Source organism: Leopardus geoffroyi, chromosome A1 (genome assembly GCF_018350155.1).
Source record: "Leopardus geoffroyi isolate Oge1 chromosome A1, O.geoffroyi_Oge1_pat1.0, whole genome shotgun sequence".
Lineage (NCBI taxonomy): Eukaryota > Metazoa > Chordata > Mammalia > Carnivora > Felidae > Leopardus > Leopardus geoffroyi.
In genome coordinates, this window is record NC_059326.1 from 193,209,376 (window position 1) to 193,236,623 (window position 27,248).

General features: G+C 38.1%; 1 protein-coding gene across 3 annotated transcripts in view; it reads left to right on the forward strand.

Annotated features, from left to right (window-relative positions):
• FAM114A2 (family with sequence similarity 114 member A2) overlaps positions 1–26,299 on the forward strand; it is a 32,699-nt gene extending 6,400 nt beyond the window's left edge. For all 3 annotated transcript variants that reach the window (XM_045436595.1, XM_045436605.1, XM_045436587.1), the window contains exons 5-14: positions 784–875; positions 1,932–2,066; positions 2,567–2,725; positions 3,579–3,702; positions 9,334–9,413; positions 17,138–17,260; positions 17,780–17,919; positions 19,435–19,507; positions 23,019–23,072; positions 24,961–26,299. In XM_045436595.1, coding sequence (XP_045292551.1) covers positions 784–875; positions 1,932–2,066; positions 2,567–2,725; positions 3,579–3,702; positions 9,334–9,413; positions 17,138–17,260; positions 17,780–17,919; positions 19,435–19,507; positions 23,019–23,072; positions 24,961–25,062 — 1,082 coding nt within the window. In that variant the 3' untranslated portion in view covers positions 25,063–26,299. The remainder of the gene's footprint in view (positions 1–783; positions 876–1,931; positions 2,067–2,566; positions 2,726–3,578; positions 3,703–9,333; positions 9,414–17,137; positions 17,261–17,779; positions 17,920–19,434; positions 19,508–23,018; positions 23,073–24,960) is intronic.
• The last annotated feature ends 949 nt before the right edge of the window (positions 26,300–27,248 follow it).

A 27,248-nucleotide genomic window follows, 5' to 3' on the forward strand; every position in this document is an offset into this window, starting at 1 on the left:
CTAGGACAAGAAAATAGAAAACTTTTCAGGCCCTAATACTGCTTTCTCCATCTCTCAGGGGCTTTATTGTCTTCCACTCTTCTCTTTGGTCATCTCATTTTTTTCTCCCAAATATGCATACTTTTCTAGGACAAAATTTAAAATATGCCATATTTTAGAAAGTTAGATTTATGGATTTTATGATTTATTTGTATGACTAATTAAATGTAAATTAGATGTGGATATATAATTTACATCTTTATAAGAGTAAAGTTTACTCTTTTTAAGTATACAGTTTATGTGTTTTGATGAACATACAGTCCTGTTTACACAATATACTTGCAATCCACTGTGATATACAGTATAGAATATTTCCTTAATCTGTATAGATAATCAAAATATAAGAATATTTTCATCACCCCCCAAAAGACTCCTCATGGCCCTTTGTGGTACTCCCATCACTTACTCTTGTTTTTGGCAACTACTAATCTGTTTTCTGCCTAAAGTTTGACCTTGTCCAGAAGATCATACACATGGAATCATACAGTATATAGTGTGTTATGACATATATCAGTAGTTTGTTCAAAAGACTAGATTTTATTTTTGAAATGAAATGAAGATGAAGAAAAGCCATGTTAGCTTTCATTTAAAAATGAGTAGTTTAAAATAATAAAACAAAAAGGGCTAAGGCTATCCTGTGTGTAGGAAGCAGGATCTAATTTTTAAAGTCTCATACATGCTGATAAAAAGAAAAACTATTTATAGACCATCCCTTCTTGTTTACACATCCCCTTCCTCTTGTAGGACAGACAAATGCCAAAGATAATGCAAACTCCTCCCCATTGACTGGGCCATTTGGTGTATTCTCAACCATCTCTACTGCTGTTCAGACCACAGTGAGTAAAATGCCTGGTGGACTCCACCTCTCTGAATATAGGGGGTTTCTGTCTCTTTCTCCCTCTTCTTCTTGAAAAGCCATGAGGACTGATTACTCTTAAATGAGTCCAAATTGCTGAAGATCAATTACTTTGATCTTAGAGGTAGAGTGGAGCTACTTGGAAACTTTCTTTAAAGAAGTAAAGGACAGAGCAGAGGATGAAGAATAATAGAGAGACAATGTACATAGTATTTTATGGACTATGAATTCTGAGATTGGTGGCCTAGAAACTCTGCTTTACAAAAATATTCTTCCCGTAATTGAGTAACTATAGGCGATTAGAAACATTTTTTAAAGGATTTTATCGGAAACTTAATGTCTTTCTTACATGAGAATAGATAACTAGTACTTAATTTTAACTTCTTATTGAAGTAAAACATGTAGAAAAGTGGAATCCTAAGTGCTCAGTTGAATTTTCACAGCATGAACGCAGACTAAGGAGCAACATGATGGTACATTGTATGTTCCCCTTGTGCCCTCTCCTCGCCATCTCTCATTTTTCCTTTTGCCCATGGTGACCACAATCCTGACTTCTACCATCACAGATTAATTTTGCCTGCTTTTAAACTTTACATAAATGGAATCATACGGTATAGACTCTGTTGTACTTGGTTTCTTTCACTCAACATTATGTTTGTGTGATTTCTTCATCGTGTGGTTTGTATGGTGTATTCCGTTTTCTTTGCTGTATTCCATTATGTGACTGTACAGCATTTATTTATTCCATGGTTGGTGAGTATTGTGGTTGTTTCCAGTGTTTAGCTTTTACAAATAGTACTGCCGTGGACATTTTGTACGTCTTTTGATGAACCTCTGTACACATTTTTGTTGAGTACTGACAAACAGCTGGCCACAGTGGTTGTATCTGTTTACATTCCCACGTGCAGTAGATGATTGTTTTTGTTGCTCCATATTCTTGACAGTGCTTGGTATTGTTAGCCACTATTTTATATAATCAAACCATGCAGATGTCTTTTTTCAGTATTCTTGCAATGAAGTTGCATGTGTTTCCTAGGGAAAGAGCGTAATCAGTGGGGGTTTGGATGCCTTAGAATTCATTGGGAAAAAGACAATGGATGTAATAGCAGAAGGGGATCCTGGATTTAAAAGAACGAAGGGTCTGATGAACCGGAATTCTACATTGTCTCAGGTACCTGTGTATTTAATGTGTCTGTTTTGATCTGTATTTTTTGCCTGTAGTAGACCTTGTTAGTATTTCTTTCCTTTTGAAAACTTTTCAATGATATGTTCATTAAGGCTTTTTTTTGGATGAGGGGATGAGAGCTCTAATGGTTATAAAAATGCCCAGTTCTTTTTTCCCTACTCTTTATTTTCTGCAGGAGCCTCTTGTCACTGCAGTAGAAGATGACAAGCCCTTTCAGAGCTGTTGAGTAGATTAATATTTAAAGCACTTTCAAAGAAACACCTGGTTCCTTGGGTGTTATTTACCCTGTCCAGATTCGAATTGTGTGTGATCATTTTTTTTTTTTCCCAGCAGCTCCTTAGCCGATCAGATTTGAATTGCAGTGCCAGGAAGGAAAGGGCAGTGTTCTGTATGGTTCCCGTCTCAGCTCTGCTTCCCCCAGCTCTTGGAGCTCACCCTGGAGCTCTCATTACTTGCTGCAGTGTAATCCTCCATCTATTTGCCAGGTTTTACGAGAGGCAAAGGAGAAAGAAGAGCTATGGACCTCCAATGAGGTTGCCTTGGAAACAGACAAGAAAACTCATTATGGGCTACTCTTTGATGAATTTCAAGGCCTTTCGCATCTGGAAGCTCTGGAGATGCTTTCCCGAGAAAGTGAGATGAAGGTAATTCCAAACCCCAAATTTCAAATGGTTGGTCTCCAAGCAAAGGAGTGCTGCATAGTTGCGTCTCTTTTTGCGCAGTTGGAAGATGAAATGTATTTCACATGGAGGCTTGAGACTCTTTGAAAATACTATACCAACACAGACAAACAAACAATGTTTGAACTAACCACTACAAATAGAATGAGTCAAGTGTTACTTTTCAAAATTTAAACAAAAGGAAGACAGATTAACAAAGAAGTTTTAATAGCACATCTGTTACTTTTCCTTTGCCTTGGTCTTTTTCTTTTTTTTGGTAGTCTCCCTGGCTTAAGCTGCCAATTGGATATGGTTACCTGTTAGTTTTTAATTGATTCAAGACTGTTTCATTTCCCCCTAATTTATCAGCCATTGTTAAACACTAATAATTTCCAGATGTTTCTGGCTTATATTATTTTGGAAGTATAAATTCTCCCTACCTTTATGTAATGACTAGCCTCTTGTATTATTCTTTTTAAAAATTTTTTTTTTCAACATTTATTTATTTTTGAGACAGAGAAAGATAGAGCATGAATGGGGGAGGGGCAGAGAGAGAGGGAGACACAGAATCGGAAACAGGCTCCAGGCTCTGAGCCATCAGCCCAGAGCCTGACACGGGGCTTGAACTCACTGACCGCGAGATCGTGACCTGGCTGAGGTCGGACGCTTAACCGACTGTGCCACCCAGGCGCCCCTAGCCTCTTGTATTATTCTTAAGGAATAGTTTGTATCAGCTGGTGAGCTCATAATTTTTATTTTAATTTGGCCTCTTCTCCACTTGAAAATGTTTTTATTTTTCTTCTGTAGTCTCACAACTTTTTATTTTATATCCATTCAGGTGAAATCTATTCTTAATTCTCTAAGTGGAGAAGAATTAGAGACTCTAAAACATGAGTTGGAGCAACTCAAGGAAGCATTTTCCCTAGCAGAGTTCTGTGAGGAAGAGGAAGAAGAGAAAAAAGGTAATGTGAAAATCCAGCATTTGAGTGGAAAGCATGTAGCATGTTTATATGCAGTGTATTGCTCTTGAAATATATTATTTTCTCTCCAGTTATACTAGCCTGACTTTACTTTTTTGCTGCTTTGCCCCTGACCAGGCATTGATATGAGCAGTCGGCCTTATGTGCATATTTTTGTCCCACTCCCCCTCTGCTCTGCCCTTGACCCCCAAGATCTTTGTGGCTTCTCCAGGTCTAATCTTGTAGCTCACATCTCTGCCTGCTTTTTTGTTTAGAGAGTTTCCCTTAGAGATTCGTGCCTCAGTCTGGCTAGTCATCCCTATGAGTTTTATATCCCTAGATACTGCTTCTGTGCCTCTCTGACTCCTGTGATCCCTGTCCTCAACTTGAATTCAGGCATGTATGTTGGGAGTTATCCAAAATGCAGGTGATAATTTGTCTTTTTTTTTTTAATTTTTTTTTTTTTTTCAACGTTTATTTATTTTTGGGACAGAGAGAGACAGAGCATGAACGGGGGAGGGGCAGAGAGAGAGGGAGACACAGAATCGAAACCGGCTCCAGGCTCTGAGCCATCAGCCCAGAGCCTGACGCGGGGCTCGAACTCACAGACCGCGAGATCGTGACCTGGCTGAAGTCGGACGCTTAACCGACTGCGCCACCCAGGCGCCCCGATAATTTGTCTTTTTATTTTCAAAAGTTTTTGTGTGTGTGTGCCATATTTTTAATATCTGCATATTCTCCAAAGTGTAGTAGCTACTCATTTTTGCAAAATTATCAGGAAACAAGTTTGTTTACGTAAAGCATAATCTCTAGTCAACAGAATCTTAACCTTTGAGAGTTTTATTTTAAAGATTAGATGGAAATGTTTCTAATATGTCTTACATGCTACTTTTTTAGTAGAATCTAATGAGTGTAGGTTTTTGCCTCCCCACCCCCCTTTTTCCTTTTAATGAAGCAATCAGTTAACAAATATTAAAAGTGATTCGAAAAATTCCCTCAGGGTCCATCAAGACACATGGGCCAATCACCCATGTGGTAGATTAAATCAGTGCTTTGGAGAGTGTGGTCTGCAGAATCTTGGGTCTCTAAGATCTCTTCAGGGAATCCAGGAGTCAAAACTCTGCATGGTAAATTTGACAATAAATTTCATATTAAAAAAAAAAAATAAAATGATTAAAAAAACTCTGCATACTAATACCAAGATGTTATTTTCTTTTCTGTTTAAAAAATGTATCATTTTGACATTTGCACTGATGGTGGGTAAAATTACTGGCTTCTTAACATAAATCAAGACACTGGCACCAAACTGTACTAATACTGTATTTTCACCACCATGCATTCCCTGCCAGTTTCATTTAATCTTGTTCTCATGTAGCAATTGTTAATCTTATTAAGTCTTGACCCTTGAATATATTACTTTTCGTATTTTGTGTGATACATACTGAAGTCTCAAGGAAAAGCACTGGTATTGTTTAAGTTGTAAGCTGAAGTAGCTGTTTTTTTTCATGGAACACCTTTTTTTTTTTTAAATATTGCAGTAAAAAAAAAAAAAAAAGATTGCAGTCACAGACTGTTCAGAGTAGGATGTACTTAAAACAACATATCACCACAGATTAAATGTAAAAGCAGACAAAAGAATCCAGTTGTCTTCAAGCTAGGCATCAAAGAGATTTGTAGAGATATAAAACAGTGGCATTCATCTCACTAAAAGTTTTCTTTTTTGGAAAATACAGTTTTTCTTAAAAATTATGTCATCAAGTAGTGGGTTTATTGTTATTTTTAAACAATTGATAAGTATTTCAAACATTTTAATTTTAATTTTTAATATGATAAATGTTGAGATCTATAACTTACATTATAAAAGACTCTTTGGAGTTGTCAAAAAGTTCTGAGTGTAAAGGGATCCTGAGACCAAAATGTTTTTGAGAACTGCTATATTAAATTATCTAAACTGCTTTGCTTTTGGAAATGTCTCTTACTTTTTAGAATTGTGTGCATCTTTATTTTCTTCTGAATGTCCATCTTTTAATTCTCTTCATTATCAGTGAGCTTGTATTTCTAATATCCTTTGAATCTCATTTTCAGTTTTTTTTTTTTAACATTTGGTTTTGAGAGAGAGAGAGAGAGAGCACACGTGCACATGCATGCACACGCAAGCTGGGGAGGGGCAGAGAGAGGGAGACAGAGGATCCGAAGCAGGCTCCACGCTGTGAGCACAGGGCCCAATGCAGGGCTCGAAGTCACAAACCGTGAGATCGTGACCTGAGCTGAAATCAAGAGTTGGCTACTTAACTGACTGAGCCACCCAGGCACCCCTGAATCTCATTTTCTGTGTCTAATCTGGTGGAAAACCAGTTAACTAGCCATATTCAAGCTGTGTACTGAAAGCAGGGCACTTTGAGTGAGAGTCTTAGGGTCTTTCTTTTGAGAGAAGGAAGGAAAGTGGAATGCATGGATTTTATACTAAGAGAGCCTTTTTCTTTTTTGTTCCCATTTGTGTTCTGCACTGCATTCTAAGAAGTCAAATTGGCTGGTTATATAACCTCTTACTATACACTCTATGTAAAGATACTGGTCCTGATATGAAATGGCTCTTGAATATAAGTTTTTAAATCTTACCTGCAGCATTGAGAATTCAGTATAGAATGGTGGGTTTATAAAGGATGGGTTTTGGAGTTAGATCTGGGTTCAAATTCAAGATCTGCTGTTTCCTAAGCCGTGTGACCTTGGAGAATTACTTAACACTGAACTTCTGTTTTATCAGCTATAAGAGGATGCTAATTCCTCTCAGCTTGTTATAAGGCCTAATGAAATATTTAATATATGACACATAGTAAGCACTCAATAAATGGTGGCTGCTATTTTCATGATTAGGATGGCATAAGTAAATAGATGAAGGTCTATACTTAGCAGGAAACCCCTAAATTAAACTTGATTTACTTAAGTTGCTCTGTTGTTCTCAACTAAGCTCTAGAGTGACAATCCCAGTTATTTATAAACTTAATTATTTTTACATAGTACCATTAACAGTATTTGTTCAGTTTAGTCAACATCTGGCTTTGCATAGTAATCAGAAAACCTGATCTTTAAATACCATTCTGAGGACTCTAATGGAGTTTCTGAACAGATGGATTTGTATCTATGACTTTTTTCTCCCCTACCTGTTTGCCAGAGATCAGGACTCTGAAAAGAAAGCAGTGTAGTGCTATTCCCAACAGCTTTCCCCAGTGATTTTGGATGAAAATGCAACACTGTCCTTGGTATTTAATTACAGCTCAATGAAGATGTTAAAAACAACAACAACAACAACAAAACCAAAATGGTGGTAGCGGAGGGGAGAGAAAAACATAGAATCTGGTTCTGGTGACATTGGTCATCTTCATTTTCTGTCAGCATCCTTAGCTCTTGCCCCTCTGTCTTATGCATCTGATCCCTTTGCCTCAGCAGGAGAAGACCCCAGCCTCTCCAGGGTCCCTCCAGAGCACTAGTCCTGCCTCCTTCCCATCCTCGCACTTTTATTCTAATGCAGCAACTACTTTTTATACTCAGGTCTGTAGGGAGTACATGACAGGATCTCCAAATGTTTGTTTATTTTTGAGAGAGAGAGAGAGAGAGAGAGAGAATGAATGTGAATGGGGGAGGGACAGAGAAAGAGGGAGACACAGAATCTGAAACGGTCCGGGGCCTGAACTGTCAGCAAGGAGCCCGTTGTGGGACTCGAACCCACAAACAGAGATCATGACCTGATCTGACACTTAACAAACTGAGCCACCCAGGCTCCCGTCCAAACATTTTTTATGTATTTATTTTTTATCAGTAATCTCTACACCCATTGTGGGGCTCGAACTCATGACCCTGAGATCAAGTCACATGCTCTACCCACTGAGGCAGCCAGGTGCCACCTCCAAATGTTTTTTGATCAACACTTAGTAAGCAGTAAGTTTTTTTGAGCACTTAGAACTAATGTATGTATATTTGATGATTATAAATTACACACATGTAATACCGTAATAACATATTTACATTTTAAAGTCTACCCTAAAATAGAATTTTTTTAAAAAAATGAGACAAATATCTATAAATAAAAGTTCTGTTTTCCACCTGTACTCCAATTGGATTATTTCTTGAACCCCTTGAGGTACATGCATCCTAGCATGGATTCAGAGTCCTCTCTTGCTCCCAAATAATTTAGGAGCATTGCTAGGAAAACAAAATGCCTGTCAGACTTTAGGTTTTTAGATAGTAGGATTTGATTAGGAGTTGTGTAGAGGACTTACATAGGTTACAGCTGTAATATTTAGTGAGATCAACTTTCCCCAAACTATAGTGTACCTGGGATCACCAGACCATTTGCATTTTCTGCCTTGAACACCAAGAAGACAAAAGGATAGCAGATGGAGATAAAAGAACCAAGATGGAATTTTTTTTCTAAGGGTTTTGGGGAGAAAACAGGTATGAAGAAATAATGATTTGCCCTAGTAAACCATGAACTGGTGACTAAGAAACACTTCTGTAGATTGTAAGTGCTAAAAGATTTCTATAAATAAGAGTTCTCCCTACATTGTGTGGTTACAAGAAGCTTTGGTCTGAGAAAATGAAGTAGGATTTAGATGAGTAGAGCAGAAAATAGCATTTCCTGCCATTTGGATGTGTTGTTATTCTGTTTTGTTTTGTTTTGTTTTTTGTTTTATATATCTTACGTATTTGCTTGTATGTTTCTCAAATATAAGTATTACGTGTTCCCCATCATATCTTACCAGGCTTATTTAACCAACAGCTTTCTTACCATCCTTCCAACATTCTGGAATCCCTTTCCTCTTCCCTTTCTTCTTATCCATCATTATTTCCTACCTGGATCCTGGATTATTACCTCAGCCTTTCTGCCTTCCTTCTTATTCCCACCTCCACCCGGGAGCCAAAGTGGATCTTTCTAAAATTTAAATCGGACATAATCTGTGTCTGTTTAAAATCATTCAATGTCTCCTCACTCCCTCAGTAAAAAGTTTGATTTCCTCTCCATAGGTTTTAAGGCCCTCTTTTGCCTAGATCCTACTTAACTTTCTAGCTTCACTCTTATCGCTCTTCTTTCTCTGAAATTAAGACTCTCCCAGACATATTAAACGTGCGGTCATGATCTTTGTATTTGTTTTTGCTACCTGAAACTCTTCTTTTTCTCCTGGCTGAGTTGTACCCATTTTTTATGTCCCAACTTGAAGTCCACTTTCTTTGAAGCACATGCATGGTACCTGCTTAGTACTCTGCTTTCACCTGTTCTCATTCATACTTCTGGAATAGAACAGAGAGCACTGGATTTGAACTGGGGTGGGAAGGCCAAGGTTTGACTCTTAGTATTTGCTATTAGGAGAAATAACCCCTCCAAGTCTTAGTTTCTTTATCTCTAAAATGGGATGATGACCCTCTTTACAAGCCCATTGGGAGAATTTGTTGGTGCATGTAGAAGGATTCTGTAAGCACCAGAGCACCGTGCTCATGTAAATTGCTGTTGCTATTCCTGGTGCTGCTGCGGCTCCTCCTTTGCCTCTCCTCTGCCTCCCCCTTTCCGCCCATCTCTGTCAGTCTTTCTGCAGGGTTTTACATGGCTCTGTGTTTTTCTTTGTTTCTTTATTTGTTTAGGGGATGAAGACTTTACCAAAGAGATAACAGAGCTATTTTCCCAGCTTCATGTCTCCTCCAAACCTGAGAAGCTTACCAGGGTAAGTTATGCTTGGTGATTTTCACTTTTTTCACTTGTGTCAATTTAATGGATAAAGAATGTAAGGTTATAACTTTCTGGCAAGGATGTCACCAAATTGGGAGCTGTATTCTGAGTTCTGTGCCTTCTGCCTGCCTCCTGCTCTCACAGGTTAACATGCAAATTTCACATCTGCCCTGCCTGCCCCCCACACCTGCCATCCTCACCTGTTTTCATTTGGAACGCTTGCTTATTTGAAAGCTCAAATCAGGTCACAGTGTTGGCAGTATGCGCCGGCCTTCGTGATACCAGTGGGTTCGCCTTTATGGAGGCCTCACTGTTGTCAGGGCTCTGAGTGATCCAAGGATGATGGAATGTGGCCCCTGCCCTTATACGGCTGGATGGAAGGTAATGATTTCCCAGAGCCCAGTGACCAGTTAGCATGTGAAAATGAGCCTCCCGTGGCCTATGCCTGGGTCTTTGATGGTGATGCCTGAGCTGTTTTTACACGTATGAAACATGGAGGGCCTTTAGTCAAAGTGGGTAGGGAGTGCCTGTTTCCAGAGCAGTACTCATAGAGCATACTTGCCAGTCCAGCTCATGGGACACTATCCACTTGGTCTCAGGCTGCTTGCCATCTCTTCACCCACCTCTCCCAATCTCCAGAAACATCTCTGGACCAGGTAGCAGCAGATGCACATTGCTTCCTGGCCAGGATAGCCACCGCAGTCACCTGCATACCGTAGGGTAAGGAATGTGATGCTTGATTTTGTTATCTCACTCTCCTTGCCCAGTGAAAAGGCTGCACTCCCCAAGCTATGCAGTCACCCCCCAGGCAGCTCATCTTCCTCATCTCCACTACAGCGCTTGACTATAGCACTTTTTAGCTTGTATCATAGTGTTTTTTTTTTGAGTTGGAAATAATATCAAACTTAGAGAAAAGTTGCATAAATAATGCAAAGAAATTCATATGTCTTTTATGCAAATGTCTATTATTAACATATATATATAATTTATACATTTAATCATTCGTGTTTGAGCATTTGTTCTCTTGTTACCTCTCACTCTCCTCCCCCCCCCCCCCCCCCCCCCCCCCCGGTCCGTTCCCTTTCTTTACATACACATGCACCACATGCACATACACACGTTGTTATTATTGGGGCTATTTTGGGGAATAAATTGCAAACATGATAGCCCTTTACTCATAAATATTTCAATATGTATCTGCTAAGAATATGGATATTCCTGTAGGTAACCGTAGTAATTATCACCTGCAGTAAATTTAACATCAATAAGATATTTTTATTTAATCTCTTGTCCACATTCTGGTTTGGCAATTGGCCCAACAATGTCCTTCATATCCTATTTTTCCCTCTAACGTTGAAGCCAGAACATAATCACGAATTGTATTTAGTTGTCATATACTTTGAGTCTCTTAATCTGTGGTAGTTCCTCACTTTTCTTTGTCTTTTGTGATGAGAAATACAAACCGCTTTCCCCCGTATAAAAACGGAGTATTCCTGATTTGGGGTTTGTCTGATGTTTTCTTATGATTAAAGTCATGTTATGCATTCCCAGGCAAGAGACTTAATAAGCAATTTTATATCCTTCCTAGACTACACAATGTCCATCTTCCCCTTAAAATTATGTGTTGTCTGATTTCTCACTGTATGGTTACGAATTTTTTACTGCTAATAAACTTTCTGTGGGTAGACATTTTAAGACCAACAAATATCCTGCTGTTCATCATGATGTCCCTCCAGATTTAGCATCTCTCCATGATTCTTGCTGCACCAGTGTTTACTGTGATGGTTGCAAAATGATGATTTCTCTTAACCCCAACACTTGCTCCTTATTTATCAGTTGGCTTTTGGCATTCTACTATAGTTAAGAGCTCTTCTTTCTTCTATTTATTTATTATCTATTTGTTATTTAATATCTCATGGAATTCTGTTTTTTTCCTTTGGTTTATAGTTCATTACTGTCCTTAATTATTTTGGGATTCAAATTGACCTTCAAACTGACTCTTGTGTGACATGCACTTACCATTTTTTGGAGTATTTCCTTATTTTCTGGCATAACGATATTCTGGACTCCTCTTGTACCTTCTGTACTCTAGCCCTGGAATCAGCCATTTCTTCAGGGAGCCATAGCTCCTTTTTAGTATTGCAGGCTAAGACGTGGGTGCTAGGTGTGCTCATTGATATTGGGGTATCTTTGCCTCCAGGTCCTGTGGGCAGAGCTAGGAAATATACTTAAGTACACACACCCCCATATTTGCACATGTGCACACATACATATGTTAGAGATCGTGAATTTATGCTGGTAACTCCAGTTTCAGTCTGTCCCTACAGGAGTCTTCCTTGCCTTTCCTCATTACAGATTTGTATCTCTCATCTTCCACAATAATAACCCTGTCTCCCGACATTAGCACATTCCCTTATTTTCTCAATTCTATAATGCATCTGAAATAGTTTCATTGCTTTGCCCATGCCTACCTACTATAAAGCCAACCTATGAAAAGAATTTATGATTTATTTGCTTTCCCCCTACATTAAATTTTTGAATATATAGAGGCTTATGCTTCTAAAAGTCAAAACTAAACAATTCCTATCCACTCTCTTTTCCTTTCTAATACTAACTTTCTTGTTTTCTGGCATATCCTTCTTGTGTTTCTATTTTTAGATAAGTAGATAGATTTTGAAGATAAGCAGATCTATTTTCTTATTATATAAAAGTTAACACACTGTCTATGTTCTTGAGCACTTTGCTTTATTCACTTAACCTTATACATATGTATTTTTATAAATTTATCACAGGTTATTTTTGATTTTTTTTTAATGCGTGTATCTTCCCATCCTAAACCTTAAATTTCTTCAAAGCTGGATCTGTGCTTTATTGGTCCTTAAAATCCCAGATCTACTGTCTCTTTGTGGTGTTGAGCAAGTTGTTTAATCTCTCTATGCCTTGGTTCCTTTAGCTGTGAGATAGGGTGATGTGGGGTTCTTTTGAGGATTTAATGTGTTAATGCATACAAAGGTCTTGGGAAATCCCTGGCTCATAGTAAATACTCACCATTGATGGTCCTATCTATAGAAGCTAGCCCAATATATTTAGGTGTTTGATAAATATACATATGTTAAGTAAACTTTATATTGCTAAGTGTTGGAGAAATACTAATGAAAAAGACCTAGTTTCTGTGCTCAAGGAGATCGTAATAATAAATAAACTATTTTAAAAAGGCAAGTAATCCTTATCTATTTGGTAGTTGTAGTCATTCTCTGCAGGTTGTGTTCACATTGTTTACATTTCCTGTGTTGAGTCATAAGATATAGAGTAGTTAAGGAGCAGGACCTGATTATTCCCAAGGATTTAATGGGAAGCTGTGTGATGTAGGGGAAAAGCAATGAAGCAGGAGTCTGAGAAAACAGGTCTGATTCTTACTCTGATGCATGTGATGTGGGCAAATCCCATTTCTTTTCTAGGCCTTTTCTCCCCGCCCCCCCTCCCCCCCCCCCCCCCCCCCCAGCTGATGAAAACTAAGTGGTTGGAGAAGCTAAGCTCAAAGGTATCTTTAAAAAAAATTTTTTTAATATTTATTTATTTTTGAGAGAGAGATAGAGTGTGAGTGGGGGAGGGTCAGAGAGAGAGGGAGACACAGAATCTGAAGCAGGCTCCAGGCTCTGAGCTATCAGCACAGAGCCTGATGCAGGGCTTGAACCCATGAACTGTGAGATCATGACCTGAGCTGAAGTTGGATACTTAACTGACTGAGCCACCCAGGCACCCCTCAAAGGTGTCTTTTAATTCCTAAGTCTCCAGGTCTCACCAATGGGAAGTTCCAGACTGAATTCTGGGTGTGAGGCCTGGGTAGTGTTGCCCAATTTTCAAAAGGTATGATAAATTACCTTGAGTTGGCACAGTACTTCATAATGACTTCATTTAGTGTATTTATTATAAGAAAGATCATTTTGAGTATGTTTTATGCCTACTAAAATATCTCCTTCAAGTATATTACATTTATGGTATCAGTTTTCTTTTGCATGGCCTTATGTCTCCCCATTTTTCTTTTTTTAATTTGAGATAAACCAATCCCTGGTTTTTCTCTCATTTTCTCTCTTCAAAGGCTTTGCAGAGAATTTCACATACTATGTAGACTGTTAGTCAACTGTTAGGATTCTTTCCAGCTTCATCTCTCACTATTCTCTTCTATAAAAATCTCACCACTCCAGCCTCTTCTCCCATGCTTCTCCCATATTGGTCTTCATTCTGTTCCTTGAGTACACCCACCTGATTTCCCTCTGCTTACAACTCTTGTCTAAATATTTGCATGGCTGACTCCTTTTAAACTTTAGATTTCAACTCAAATATCAGTCCTCAGAGACCCCTCCTGACCACCCAAACCAAGTCTGCCTTCTGCTCATCCAGTCCACACTCTCCGTCTCTACATTTTATTTTCTTCACTTATTTGTTTCCTTATTAATTGTCTTTCTGCACTAAAGAAGAGCAGGGCCATGGTTTATATAGGTACTTCCAGCACCTGGACAATGTGTAGTAAATATTTGTAATGAATGAACTAATTAATAAATGTACCCTCTGCTCTGGTCCTACTAGTTGCTTCACAGTTTTCTCAGCATACTTTGAGTTTTCTGTTTCCAGTCTTTTATATAGTTAATTCTTTTTTTTTTTTTTTTTAATTTAATTTGAGAGGCTAATGTAGTTAAAGATCAGAGCCAAATTATTCCTGAGGGTTTTTGTGAGAGTTCCTGTGGTAGGAGGAAGAACCTTGAGATGAATGTCTGGGTATATAGGTTCTGCTGTAGCTTATTCACGTTGTAGCCTCGGGTGTAGCCCCATCTATTGATCCTTAAACCCTCAACCCCAGTGCTATATTTGTAATAAAACCTGTGATTCTCACTTCTTAGCTGGAATGGCTCTCATAGTCTTCTCTGAATTCGTATTGCCTGGTTACAGCTCTGAACACATTCTGTCTATATAAAGTTTCTCAAGTGGATGTCTTCATTTAATGACAATAAACCTTTTCTTAGAAGTCAGGACAGTCTCAGTGGCAAATGACAGAAACTCAAGTCAGACTGGATTAAGAACAAAGGGGCACTCATTAGCTCAAGAACTAGAAAATCAAGAGCTTCAGGCATGGCTCTCCATCCAGGAACCCCACCTACTACCCCCAACCCAATCCCCACACCAATCTCTTGACTCTGCTTTCTTCTGTTACAGCTTTATTCATAGAGAATCTTTTCCACATGGTGGTAGGATGACTACTGGCAACATCAGGGTGACTTTTTTCCAGTTGAGTAACTCTAGCAGGAGGAGGGCCTCCCTTCCCTAGTAGTTTCATCAGATGTCCTGATGCTGATGCCCATTGACCTGGGTTGGGTCACTTTTTGAAACATCATGAAGTAATCCCTGTATGGAAGGGGGATTAACATTCTAGTAACTAAATCTGAATTGTTTGCCAACCCTTGGAGCCAGAGGATGGAAGCAACCCTACCCAAACCACATGAACTAAGAAAAATCTAGAACCCACTACCAAAAGAAAAGAGATAGGGATGCTGGCTAGGTAAAAACAGTAGCTGCCCTCCATAGCATGCCAGGCACTGGGTGTGCAAATTCAAACAAGACAGTCTGTAGCTATCCTATGGTATGTTGTTCATGTATAGGAGATAGACACATTTAATTTCAGTGTCTTTGGTAAGTACTAAGTTGAAGGGGTGCTCAGGGGACCATGGACATACAGGGAAGGGTTGTTTACATGCCTTGTCTCCTGGAAGGTCTTTGAAAGTTACTTGGGAGAGACAATGTCTGGGTGGATGATTGAAAGAAAACTAAGAGCTGCCTTTATTTAGAAAAAAGAAAAGGGCGGGGAAGGGCATTGTAGCCTAAGGGAATAGCATGAATGAAGAACAGGCATTTATAGGCCATTATTATCAGATCTTAAAGTGGAAAATGGTAAGAGATGAGGCTGGAGAAGTAGGTAGGGACTAGGTCATGGGTACTTCTTCAGTCATGTAAAAGACCATCATCTGGTTGAAGGGGAGCCATTGAAGGGAAGAGGAATGATCAGCCTACAAAATATCTTGATATGTATGTCCAGCAGGCAGTTGGACTACATTGTTTTCAGGAGAGGTGAGTGCTGGAAATAAGGATTTAGGAGCCAGCAGCAGGTAGGGAATACTTAAAATAACAGAGACAGGATGGGTTGAGGGAAGAGGGAGTGTGGTAAGGCTAGTAGAGAGCCAGGCTAGAACCCCAGGTAATGCTGGTGTTTAAAAGGCTGAAAAAGGAGTATCAATACATACAGAAGCCTGAGGAGGAATGCCCATAAGGGTGGGGGGAGAACTGGAAGAAGGCGGTATTTTGGAAGTCAAAGAAAACTAAAAACAACTCAAAGGCCCATCATCAGAGAATGGTAAGTTATGGTATATGTATAAAATGAGCTACTACATAGCAAGAAATAAGAATGAGCTACTGATATTTGCAACAACATGGATAAACCTAACAGACACTATATTGGGCATAAGAAGCCAGAAACCTAACAGACACTATATTGGGCATAAGAAGCCAGACACAAATTAGGATGGACTTAAAGTTTCATTTGTGTGCATTTTAAAGGCAGGTAAAATTAATTGAGACAGTGAGAAATAAGACTGGGTTACCTTTGGGCAAGGGAAGGGTGACTTGGTTTGAGCAGTATTTTTTTTTTTTATTTTATTTTTTAAATTTACATCCAAATTACTTAGCATATAGTGCAACAATGATTTCAGGAGTAGATTTCTTAGTGCACCTTACCCATTTAGCCCATCGCCCCTCCCACCACCCCTCCAGCAACCTTCTGTTTGTTCTCCATATTTATGAGTCTCTTATGCTTTGTCTCCCTCACTGTTTTTATATTCTTTTTGTTTCACTTCCCTTATGTTCATCTGTTTTGTCTCTTAAAGACCTCATATGAGTGAAGTCATATGATTTTTGTCTTTCTCTGACTAATTTCACGTAGCATCATACCCTCCAGTTCCATCCACGTAGTTGCAAATGGCAAGATTTCATTCTTTTTGACTGCTGAGTAATACTCCATTGTACATATATATCCCACATCTTCTTTATCCATTCATCCATCAATGGACATTTGGGCTCTTTCCATACTTGGGCTATTGTTGATAGTGCTGCTATAAACATGGGGATGCATGTGTCCCTTCAAAACAGCACACCTGTATCCCGTGGATAAATGCCTAGTAGTGCAATTGCTGGGTCGTAGGGTAGTTCTACTTTTAGTTTTTTGAGTAACCTTCATACTATTTTCCAGAGTGGGTGCACCAGCTTGCGTTCCCAGGTTTGAGCAGTATTGACTAGGAAGGGGCAGGGGGGTACCCTTTATACTAATGGGAATGTTCTGTATCTTGATCTGGGTCACAGTTACAAAGGCATATAGATGTGTAAACATTTCTTGAGTTGTGCTCTGAAGATTTGTGCACTTTATGTAAGTTATGCCTTAGTTTTAAAAAAGGCAGAAGGGTTAGAGAAGCTCAAGAAGGGGAGTGAGTGGATGGCCGTGTTAAGTGTTGTAAAGAGAAGTGGTAAGGTAAGTGGATGGATGTATGGTAAGCGTATGTTCGGGTGAGACTGACTTACATGATGCTAACGTGTTCCTGGTAGGTGCACAATATGTATGATAACCTTTTGGTGAGCTGAATTGAATTGTTGATGGGCAGTAATCTTCTTCTTATTTAGGCAAGAAATAATGCCTATGAATGGATGAGTGCATCTCTGGCCAAGCCATTAGAAGAGAAGGAAGAAGGAGAAAAACAGTTGGAAACAGAAAAAACTGAGCAAATCAGTAAAAATTCAATAGAGGTACTAAAGCAACTAAGCCTTTTTTTTTTTTTTTTTTTTTTTTTTTTTTTTTTTTTGAAATGGTTTTGAGATGTGAGTATTACAATCAGGGGCGTAGGCACCTTTTGTTTTTTTGTACCACTGTCTGTAATGTCAACCTTGTAACCCAAGGTTATAGCAACCTTGTTCCAGACTGTAGGGTGAAAGGAGTGAAGAAAAAGAGACTAAGGGTGTTTGTGTGTTGTATCATGAAGAAAGTTCCCAGAAACTGCTACAAGACACTTTTTATCTAAATCTTTTGGCTCAAACTTAGTTACGTGGACACACCCGACTTTAGGGGAGCTTCTGTTTCTGCAGTTATGAGCCCAGCTGGAAAATGACATCACTACTGTGGTAAAAGAGGAGGTGTATTGAAGGGCAGCCATTGTCTCTGTTGCTTTCACGATCTGGAATCCTCCAGTATGCGAGAAACAAGGAATTCTTCATTTCCTCCGGGATAAAAACAATAATAACAATGCTTTGTTTTGCTTTTCTTTTCAGGATATCCATGCATTTGCGATCCGGAGCCTAGCAGAATTGACTGCCTGCTCAATTGAACTGTTTCACAAAACAGCGGCTCTGGTTCTGCATGGCCAGAAGCAGGAAGTGACAGCCTTAGAAAGGAGCAGAGCCCTTTCCCAGTAAGTGTAAAGAGTATCCCTGTAAATGATGCACATTGGTTCAAGAGTTTTCTCAGCCTCTTTTTACTCTCAGCCTCAGAGTTTTAAGAAACTTTCCTCTCAAGAAGATGCCATTCACATTGTACCATTCACATGTTAGAGGTTTGTTCATTTTGGGTTTTAGTTATTAAGTAGTCAGAAGTGTTTCTTTTCGTGGAGCCGTAAGTCTACATTATAAATTTTTTTATTAACCGCCTGGTTGTTTTATTAATTCTTTTTTATTAATTGGTATTCTGAAAACTAGTTCTCAGGTTATTGGTTTTAATAAAAGTAGAATTTTACATAAGTAAAAATAGTAGTTCTAAGAACCTTAGTTCTTAATAATGGTGATATTTGTTAATGAGTGCTAATTTTGTGCCAGGTACCATGCTAAGGGACTTACATGTATCACTTCTAATTTTTACAACTCTAAAGGTAAATGATTAGTCCAGCTTTAAAAAAAAATGAGGAAACACAGACTCAAGAGAAATGTGATAATCTGCCCAGGTTGTGCAGACTGGGATTTAATCCCACGTCAGGCTAAGTCCCCAAACCCCCTTTCCCTCTGTCTTGCTGATTTTGAATAAAATTTCAAAAATATTATAAAGTAGTCATAAGAGACAAAAAAAAAGACCTACTGCTTTCTGCTTTCTAAATAAATCTAATTAATGAGAATGTAATTGGGAAAAATTGTGTGGGAGTGTCTAATGTGTTAGGGTTGGGAGGGGCCCTTGATGTTTTCTAGACCTCCTCTTTACCTGCAACTTCACCACCCCTCCACAACATCCCACAGAGGGGGCTGGTTTTGTCTTCACCATCCTTAGGATGAGAGACTCAACCCCAAAGTAGCCTGTTCTTTGGAAAAGTGGCTCTTTCCACTTTCCATTTATACATCTGTGTTTATATGTATACATATGCATATATATGTACCTGTACAGTAGGGGTGTGTGTGTGTATGTGTATAAGCATACACATATATATAGTTTCCCTGTTAATTATCAAGTGAGTTAGAATCCATGGAAACTGGGCTTTTGCTTGTGTACTGATATATCCCCAGTGCTTAGAATAGTACCTGGTACACAGAAGACTTCCAGTAAATATCTGTTGAATGTATGAATACATACTTACTTTACCTACGTTTGTAAATGGAATGTAGGATTTTTAAGTACTGTCTTATCTCCTGAAAATGTACTTTAGTTATTTCCTTTAACTTGGAAGTCTAGTACTTTCTAGAGGATTTTGCAGTAAAATGTTTTTCCAGGGACTGAACCTCCTCTTCCTGTAGCATGAATGTCTGCTCAGATGGGTCCGCAGATGCATTAGGTAGTTGATGAAGACATATTTACTCCCTTAAAAAAAAAAGCTTTCTCCTTTCACATTTACTACCAAGAGTGATTTGTTTTCTTCTGACAGTTGTTAAATATAGCTTATTTTTAAAAAAGAGAGAAAGAAAAACAAAAAGAGGAGCCCTCCTGACTTGCCTCACTTCTTTCCCAGGATGACAGTTGTACTGTGTAAGGAGTTGTCTTCTCTGTCTAAAGAGTTCACCACCTGCCTAACAACTGCCGGGGTAAGAATTCATGCCTGTTCTTGCGCTGATGTCTGTTCTGTGGGGTGTTTTTTAGAGAGTTTCACTGAGGTAATTTCATACCATAACATTTTCCCATTTCAAGTATACCATCCAATGGTTTTTTAGTATATTCACAGAGTTGTACCACCATAACCATATCTAATTTTAGACCATTTTCATCATCCCCCAGAAAACCTCCCGCCAGTGGCAGTCATGCCGATTCCCTTTCCCTCCACACTCTCCTAGCCCTGAGCAACACTCACCTATTTTCTGTCTATAGATTTGCCTATTCTGGACATTTAATCTAAATGGGATCGTACAATATGTGATATTTTGTGTCTTGTCTTTCAGTTAGCATAATGTTTTTGAGGTTCATTCACATTGTAGTATGTATCAGTACTTATTTTTATTACCAAATAATGTATTTTAGGGATCTATACCACATTTTATTTTTCTGTTTATCAATTCTTAGACATTTGGACTGTGTCTAGTTTTCAGCTATAATGAATAATGTTGCTACAAACAGGCATGTGTGTTTTCATAGTAGGAGTGGCATTGGTGGATCATGTAGGTGACGTGGGCCTTGGAAGAACTGCCAAACTGTTTTACAAAGTGACTATACCATGTAACATTCTTGCCGGCAATGTATGAAAGTTCCAATTTCCTAAATCCTCATCAGCACTTGCTATTGTCTGGTTTTTTTTGTTTTTGTTTTTTTGTTTGTTTTTTTTTTTTTTTTTTTTTTAATTAGCCATCCTAGTAGTAGGTATGAAGTGGTATCTTGTTATGGCTTTTATTTGCATTTTCCTGATGGCTAATGATGTTGAACATCTTTTTACCTACTGTTGGCCATTTGTATGTCCTCTTTAGAGAAATAGCTTTTCCAGTTTTGCCTCCTTTTAAATTGGGTTCTTTATTTCATTATTAGTTATCTTTTTGTCATTTATTTATTATTTGCCTTTTTACTATTTACCATTTATTATTGAGTTGTAGGAATGCTTTATATATTCTGGGTACAATTTCATTATCAGATACCTGATATGCATGTATTGTCTCCCAGTCCATAGGTTGTTTTTTTCACTTAATCTTGATAGTGTCTCTGCACAAAAGTTTTTAATATTGACTTGTCATTGTTCTCTTTTATGACTTATACTTTTGGTATTGTCTCTAATGAATTATTGCCTAACCCAAGATCATGATTTACTCCTACGTTTTCTTCTAAGAGTTTTGTTGTAGCTCTTACCCTTAAGTCTATGATCCATTTTGAGTTGATTTTTTATGTAGGGTATGAGGTAGGGGTACAACTTTATTCTTTTGCATGTGCATATCCAGTTTGCCCAGCATCATTTGTTGAAAAGTTTTTCCTCATTGAATTGTCTTTGCCCTTTTGTCCAAAATCAATTAACCATTGATATGCGGGTTTATTTCTGGACTCTCATTTCTATTATTGATTTTATTTGTGTGTATCCTTATGCCATTGGCATATTGTCTGGATTACTATAGCTTTGTAGTAAGTTTTGAAATCAAGAAGTGTAAATCTTCCAATGTGGTTCTTCTTTTTCCAGATCTTTTGTCTTTTTGGAACCTATGCATTTCCTCTGTGAATTTTAGGATCAGCTTGTCTATGTCTAACTGATTTTTGCACCTTATTTTTGTGTTCTTTTTATGGAGTCTGCAGTATATTTTATGCTGCCCTCTGAGACCTGTGCTGGAAATTTAGACCTTGATAAAATAAAAACTGCACAGTGACTACTGGTTTTAAGGAGCAGCGCCGTACTTAGACTATGGTAGTCCTCATATTCTGCGGTTGCCAGCCAGGAGCAGAGTTGTAATTAAAACAGCTAAAGTTCTTTTTTTTTTTTTTTTTCTTTCTTAGAGGAATTGTAAAAATGTACTTAAGGTGTGTAAACTATGGAACATGATTCAGAAATCAGTAATCATGAATTAGGATAGAATCAAGGGCATTTTAAATGAGCAGATAAAAATCACTTTGTAGTAAAACCAAGTTCATAGATACAGAGAACAGGTTGGTGGTTGCCAGAGGTGGGGGAGTTGAGGATGGCTGAAATGGGTGTAGGGGATTTAAAGGTATAAATTTCCAGTTACAAATAAGTCATGGGGATGTAATGTACAGCATAGTGACTGGTTAATAATTTTGTATTGCATATTTGAAAGTTGCTAAGAGAATAGATCTTAAAACTTGTCTTCACAAAAAATTTTTGTAACTGTATGGTGACAAATGCTAATTAGGCTTATTGTGGTGATCGTTTTGTAATATATGTAGACATCAAATCATCTTGTACACCTGAAACTCATATGGTATTGTATGCCACTTATACCTCAATTTTAAAAAAATCCCTTAGTAGTAAGTATTTAAGGGTCAATGTGGCAGCAATTTCTGGGCCCTTAAACTTATTTTAGTTAAGAGCATAGCCCAAATTAATTTTTCTTAGTTTGTGAGTTTAGATTATTCCTGTAAGGGATAATCCTGGGATTATCTCTTTTCCCCTTAATATTGTCCTTAATAGAGCTTCTGGGATTCTTGAAGTTAATCGTGGGAGCTGGCCAAATCTTTCCATGTGTTTCATAAAGATACTTTAACCCAGCGAGTCAAATATAAGGTGCTAGCACATGCGGATATTAAATTTGCATTAGTTATTTCCATGTTTTACAGACGCCCATCTTAAAAACCATTGAGTATTTTGAGCGCATGTTACATATGCATATCTGCATATTTTGGTTTAAATTTGTTCTAAAGTTTTCTGGTCACATGTTTCATCATTTCTACCCTTTCTTCCAAAATGAAGATACTTTAAAGTCAATAAAAAACTACAAAGGAGTAAACTCTCAATTGGATGGCACGGGAAGATATAAAGGAAATTAAAAAAAATTTTTTTTCTAATGTTTATTTATTTTTGACAGAGAGAAAGAGACAGAGCACGACCGGGAGAGGGGCAGAGAGAGAGAGGGAGACACAGAATCCGAAGCGGGCTCCAGGCTCTGAGCTGTCAGCCCAGAGTCGGATGTGGGGCTCGAATTCATGAACCGTAAGAGATCATGACATGAGCTGAAGTCGGATGCTTAACTGACTGAGCCATCCAGGAGCTCCTTTAATTTTTTTTAATGCTTACTTATTTTTGAAAGAGAGACAGTGCATGAGTGCAGGAGGGGCACAGAGAGAGGGAGACACACGATCTGAAGCAGGCTCCAGGCTCTGAGCTGTCATTGCAGAGCACCATGCGGGGTTTGAACCCACAGACTGTGAGATCGTGACCTGAGTCGAATTTGGACACTTAACCGAGCCACCCAGGTGTCCCTAAAGAAGGAAATTTAAAGCACTTTTAGAGATGATATTTTGCTCTTTCTCAGTCCAGACATTTTCTATACTTACTTTATGGGTGTGTATGTATATGTGTGTGTGTAATTTTCAAAGTGGGATCACAGTCTGCCTACTGAATATATATATCTTTTAATTTGCTGTGCTCACTTAATACTGTATCCTTTATTCTAGGTCCAAGAAAAGGCAGACATCCTTAATCCCCTAATCACTGCTGTATTTCTAGAGGTTAGTAGTAATTATGTGTAAGTCTCTAACTTTTAGGGCATTATGTATTATTAATCCACTCTTCTTAAGTCTTTATTTTTTGGCATTTTTGTTTTTTTCACCAGATTGGTAGTTTAGCCATGTTGATACAGATATGACCAAAATGGTGTTGATACAGATAGGACCAAATGCCTATCCCTGTTCATTATTTACAAAGCATAAAGATGAAGCTGCTGTGTAAAGTTCAAGGAAGCAGTAGCCTGTCATTATTTAGTTTATCCATTGGCAGTTGATGGACAATCCTTAGTAACAAAACACCTTCTCTGGACCAGTGGGGTACACTTGAAGGGCTGAAAATTACAAACAGGCAAACACTGTTTCTCAAAGGACTAACATTTATACAGGGGAGATTTGTTACAAAACAAAACATTTTGTTGTGTGGTTTCCTTGCCAAGAAATTTGCCTTGTTTTGTCAAAGGTACCTGTGTTCACATAATCCTCATCAGTCTATTCGATTTAAGGAGGTGGGTGGTTTAAGTCCCCTAGGAAGGGGTTTGTCAGAAGATCACATGATCGATTATTGCCTGCTTGTGTGACACTTTCTGTATTCCATGTGTTAAAAACTCTATTTTGTAAATGGTGCCAACAATTTAGACATTTGATGATCTGTTTAAAATGTATTTATGTAAGTTGGGGGAGATAATTGGTTAGGTTTTAATCATGTATTGAAAATAATTTTTAACTACTAGACTGTTACTTCTTTAGTTTTAAATTCTTTTAAAATTATCACTCAGAAAATGCTTTTTAATTCCTTAACTACACAGTTTTTCTTGAATATCAGAGTAATTATTCTGCTCACTTAGTTTTTTTTTTTTTTTTTTTTTTTTTGTTTTTTTTTTTTTTAAAGTTTGTGATTTAGTAGATGGGAGAGTGGTATAGGTGAGAAGTTTGCAAACCAGGAGTCCGGTCCAGGATCTTTCCTGATTTGCTGTATGACCTTGGACCAGGCATTTACCTTCTTGACAGTCTTCTTATCTTTATGTGCATTGTAAGAGATTTAAGTAGATGATCTCTGGGGTCTATTTTGGTTGGAAAATTTGGCAGCAAATGTCACATTAAAGTTTAAATAGGAGTACATGCTATTGATAAATCCAAAAAAGGTAAACTCATTTGATGGGTGTTCCTTATTGCTATTTGGACTTGATTGTTCTTGTTTACACATTTGAAACACTCTTGTCCTTGAAATTATGCGTCTTTATCTTAATGTGATGAAGTCTCTATTATTCTGGAAGATCAGAACTTGTCAGATACAAATGAAGTCTGGCAAACTCTGAGCATGGTGATTCTGTAATGCTTCTCATAAATATGTCTCTTGTACCAGACGGAAATATATCTACACTGTATCATCTTTAAAAGCAGTTTCAAACTGAACAAATAGGAACACTTTGTTCCTATTTGTAGTACCTATCTTGTATTCATTAATTGTGTTGAGTCCACGAAAGAAGAGCTGTCATAATGGACTGGAAATCTGATTGGTGTAATATTCAAAGCCTTGTAAAATCCACTGAGGGATTGACTAAAATGCTGTGACAGAATCTGCCCATTTAGTAAAGGAATAAATAAGCTTCAAATGCCGAATTGAGCAGGATGTCAAAAAACAGCTACCATTTCTGATGGACAAGTTGGACAGAAATGCTAACATTGGTTTTTGGTACTGTCATATCCTAAGACCTAGATCGTTCTTTCTTCTGTGGCTTTTATTAGCGTGGTTAGTTTGTGCTTTTATTTGCCAGGCTACACATTCACTTAAATTGTAAAAGTGAATCTGTTTTCTTGTTGTCTTTTGGTATATTTTCCCTTTTAGGCGACCGTGCTATTTATTTATTTATTTATTTTTCAATCTTGACAGGCATCAAACAGTGCTTCATATATTCAGGATGCCTTTCAGCTGCTCTTACCTGTGCTGGAGATCTCTCTCATTGAGAACAAGACCGAATTACCAGAGGCATGAGCGGCAGGCTCAGGACCTTCGTCAGAACGTTGAAGAACAGAGAAGACTCAACCCAAAACTTGTAATGGCCAAGAATGCCACTCTCTCTTGGGTACCCCTGAAAAAGCGAAGGAGAAAGGATTATTTTTAGTGTATAGGATTTAGGCAGGAGAGCAGGTATTCAAAGGTTTGCTGCCTTCCCTGCTTGGCTGAAGTATTCAGGTCTTCACACTGCTCTTCCGAGCCGTTACAATTATTAAATTATTTGAAAAGAAACTTTTATAGAAAGTTCAAGAATGATAGCTCTAGATAAAGGTTAATGGAATATTCAGGCAAAAATATTGGTCTTTCTTGGACATGATGCGAAACACTAATAGTTTTGTCATGGTTATATATGATTTTGCAGCCCACGGATATAATTGGTTTGAAGCAAGAGAAAGAACAATTTAGTATTCTAGAATTCATGTGCTCGATCTATAAATGCCATGTCCTTTCTCCTTTCTATAATAAAATCTGTGGCTTTGAGAAAACGGTATATAGAAACTGTAATGATGACCTTTAATTGCCTAAATTCTTGGAATTCGTTAGGAAGTTTCACGTGCTCTTGAATTCTCAGTAGGCATTTGGTACTGAGGAAATGTACTTGAAGCCACATGAATTAACTACAGCAAAGTGCCCTTTGGCTTCAAATTGTTCTCCTACCCTGAGGTGACAGGCTTCAGTTATAATTGAGCCCCACTCGCCTGGGTTCCAGACCAATAAGTGCACCTTAGAGAAACAGTTTTGTGTTTGCAGGGATCGGTATTCCGAGTCCCTCCAGGATGTTTCTCACGCACACGTTATGTGCAGGAGAAATTCTGTAATGCCAGCTCCAAAGGAGTATGGACGTTCTTTCAGTAATGGGGTTTTCATTATTTGAACATGCTGAAGGGGACTATACAGTTCCATAGAGATGATGTTCATTTATAACAGGATTTAACCTGTACGACACAATTTGGTTTTCTTTAATCTTTTTTGTTTTGTTTTAATGTATTCCTTAGCATGTTTATAAATACAGCTTTTATCCTTCAGATCTTAAGCCTTCTTTTGCTCTCTTCAACAATGTAAGAGCCTAATACGGTGTTATCTTCCTAAAAGTTATTTGGTGTCCACTCTTTTTAAAAAAGAAGTCTCCAGCTTTGTGGTTGGAGGTAACTTTTCTGAGTGCTACTGCTCATCTTCTAAAACCTTTAAATAAAATAATTGTGTTGGTCAGTCATTTCACTTTTCCATACATGAGCCCCAGTATCTTTTTCAAACCAAAGAAATAGCAAAGCAAAGCTCTTATTAGCGCTTGATCTAATTAGAGTTGACTGATCTCAACACTGTTTCTATATAATCGCCGTATTTGGGGGTAGGGGGCAGGTTGTAAGTGAGGAGGAAATAGACTTGAGCTAAAAAGTTACACCAACAGCACTAAGATTTTACTGTGCTTATATTCTGTTCTAATATGATCAGAAAAGTTTTTGAACATTCCTTTTTTAGATAAACTTCACCCTTCCCAAATGTAATGCTGAAATTTCAGAAAAACAAAACAAAAAACAGTTGCCTGCGGCTAATAAAGCTGGTGTTCCCAGTCCTGGTTTGTTGCCTCAAGCCCAGTTGCTGTGTCTGAACCTGGATCCTCTGAGTAGGGTATTCCTTGAGCTAGGTTTAGGAAATGGCCACACTGCCAACCACCCATCTGTACTCTTGTACAATGGCAGTTTACAGTTTTTACTTCCCAGTCTAGAAACCTAGCTAAGGATTTTCTTTCAAGAAGAGGGATATAGATACGGGGGACAGAGCAGTGACTCTTTTTATGTGCATATCCTGATTTTGACCAGTTTTAGATTAGACCTTCCAAAAGGCAGATTTTGCTTATTTGCCTCTTTTTTCTTACTTATCCCTTTCATCAGCTTCCCCCACCCACCCAAATGTTTTTTAATGGATTTAGGGGACCGTTGGTGAAACAGTGATGAAAGGACCAATTAATTCTGAGTAACAATTGCCTCTCACCTGAAATATAATGAGAAAGAATGAAAGTTCATTGATTGAGTACAGACAGAAAAATAAGAGCATAAAAATTCATTGGCAGGTGAAAAGGTAAATTCGGGGGATACTTTGGAACCTATTGGATTATGGGGATGATTATTGGATGGTGTGTGCTTCATTATTCTGTGATGATA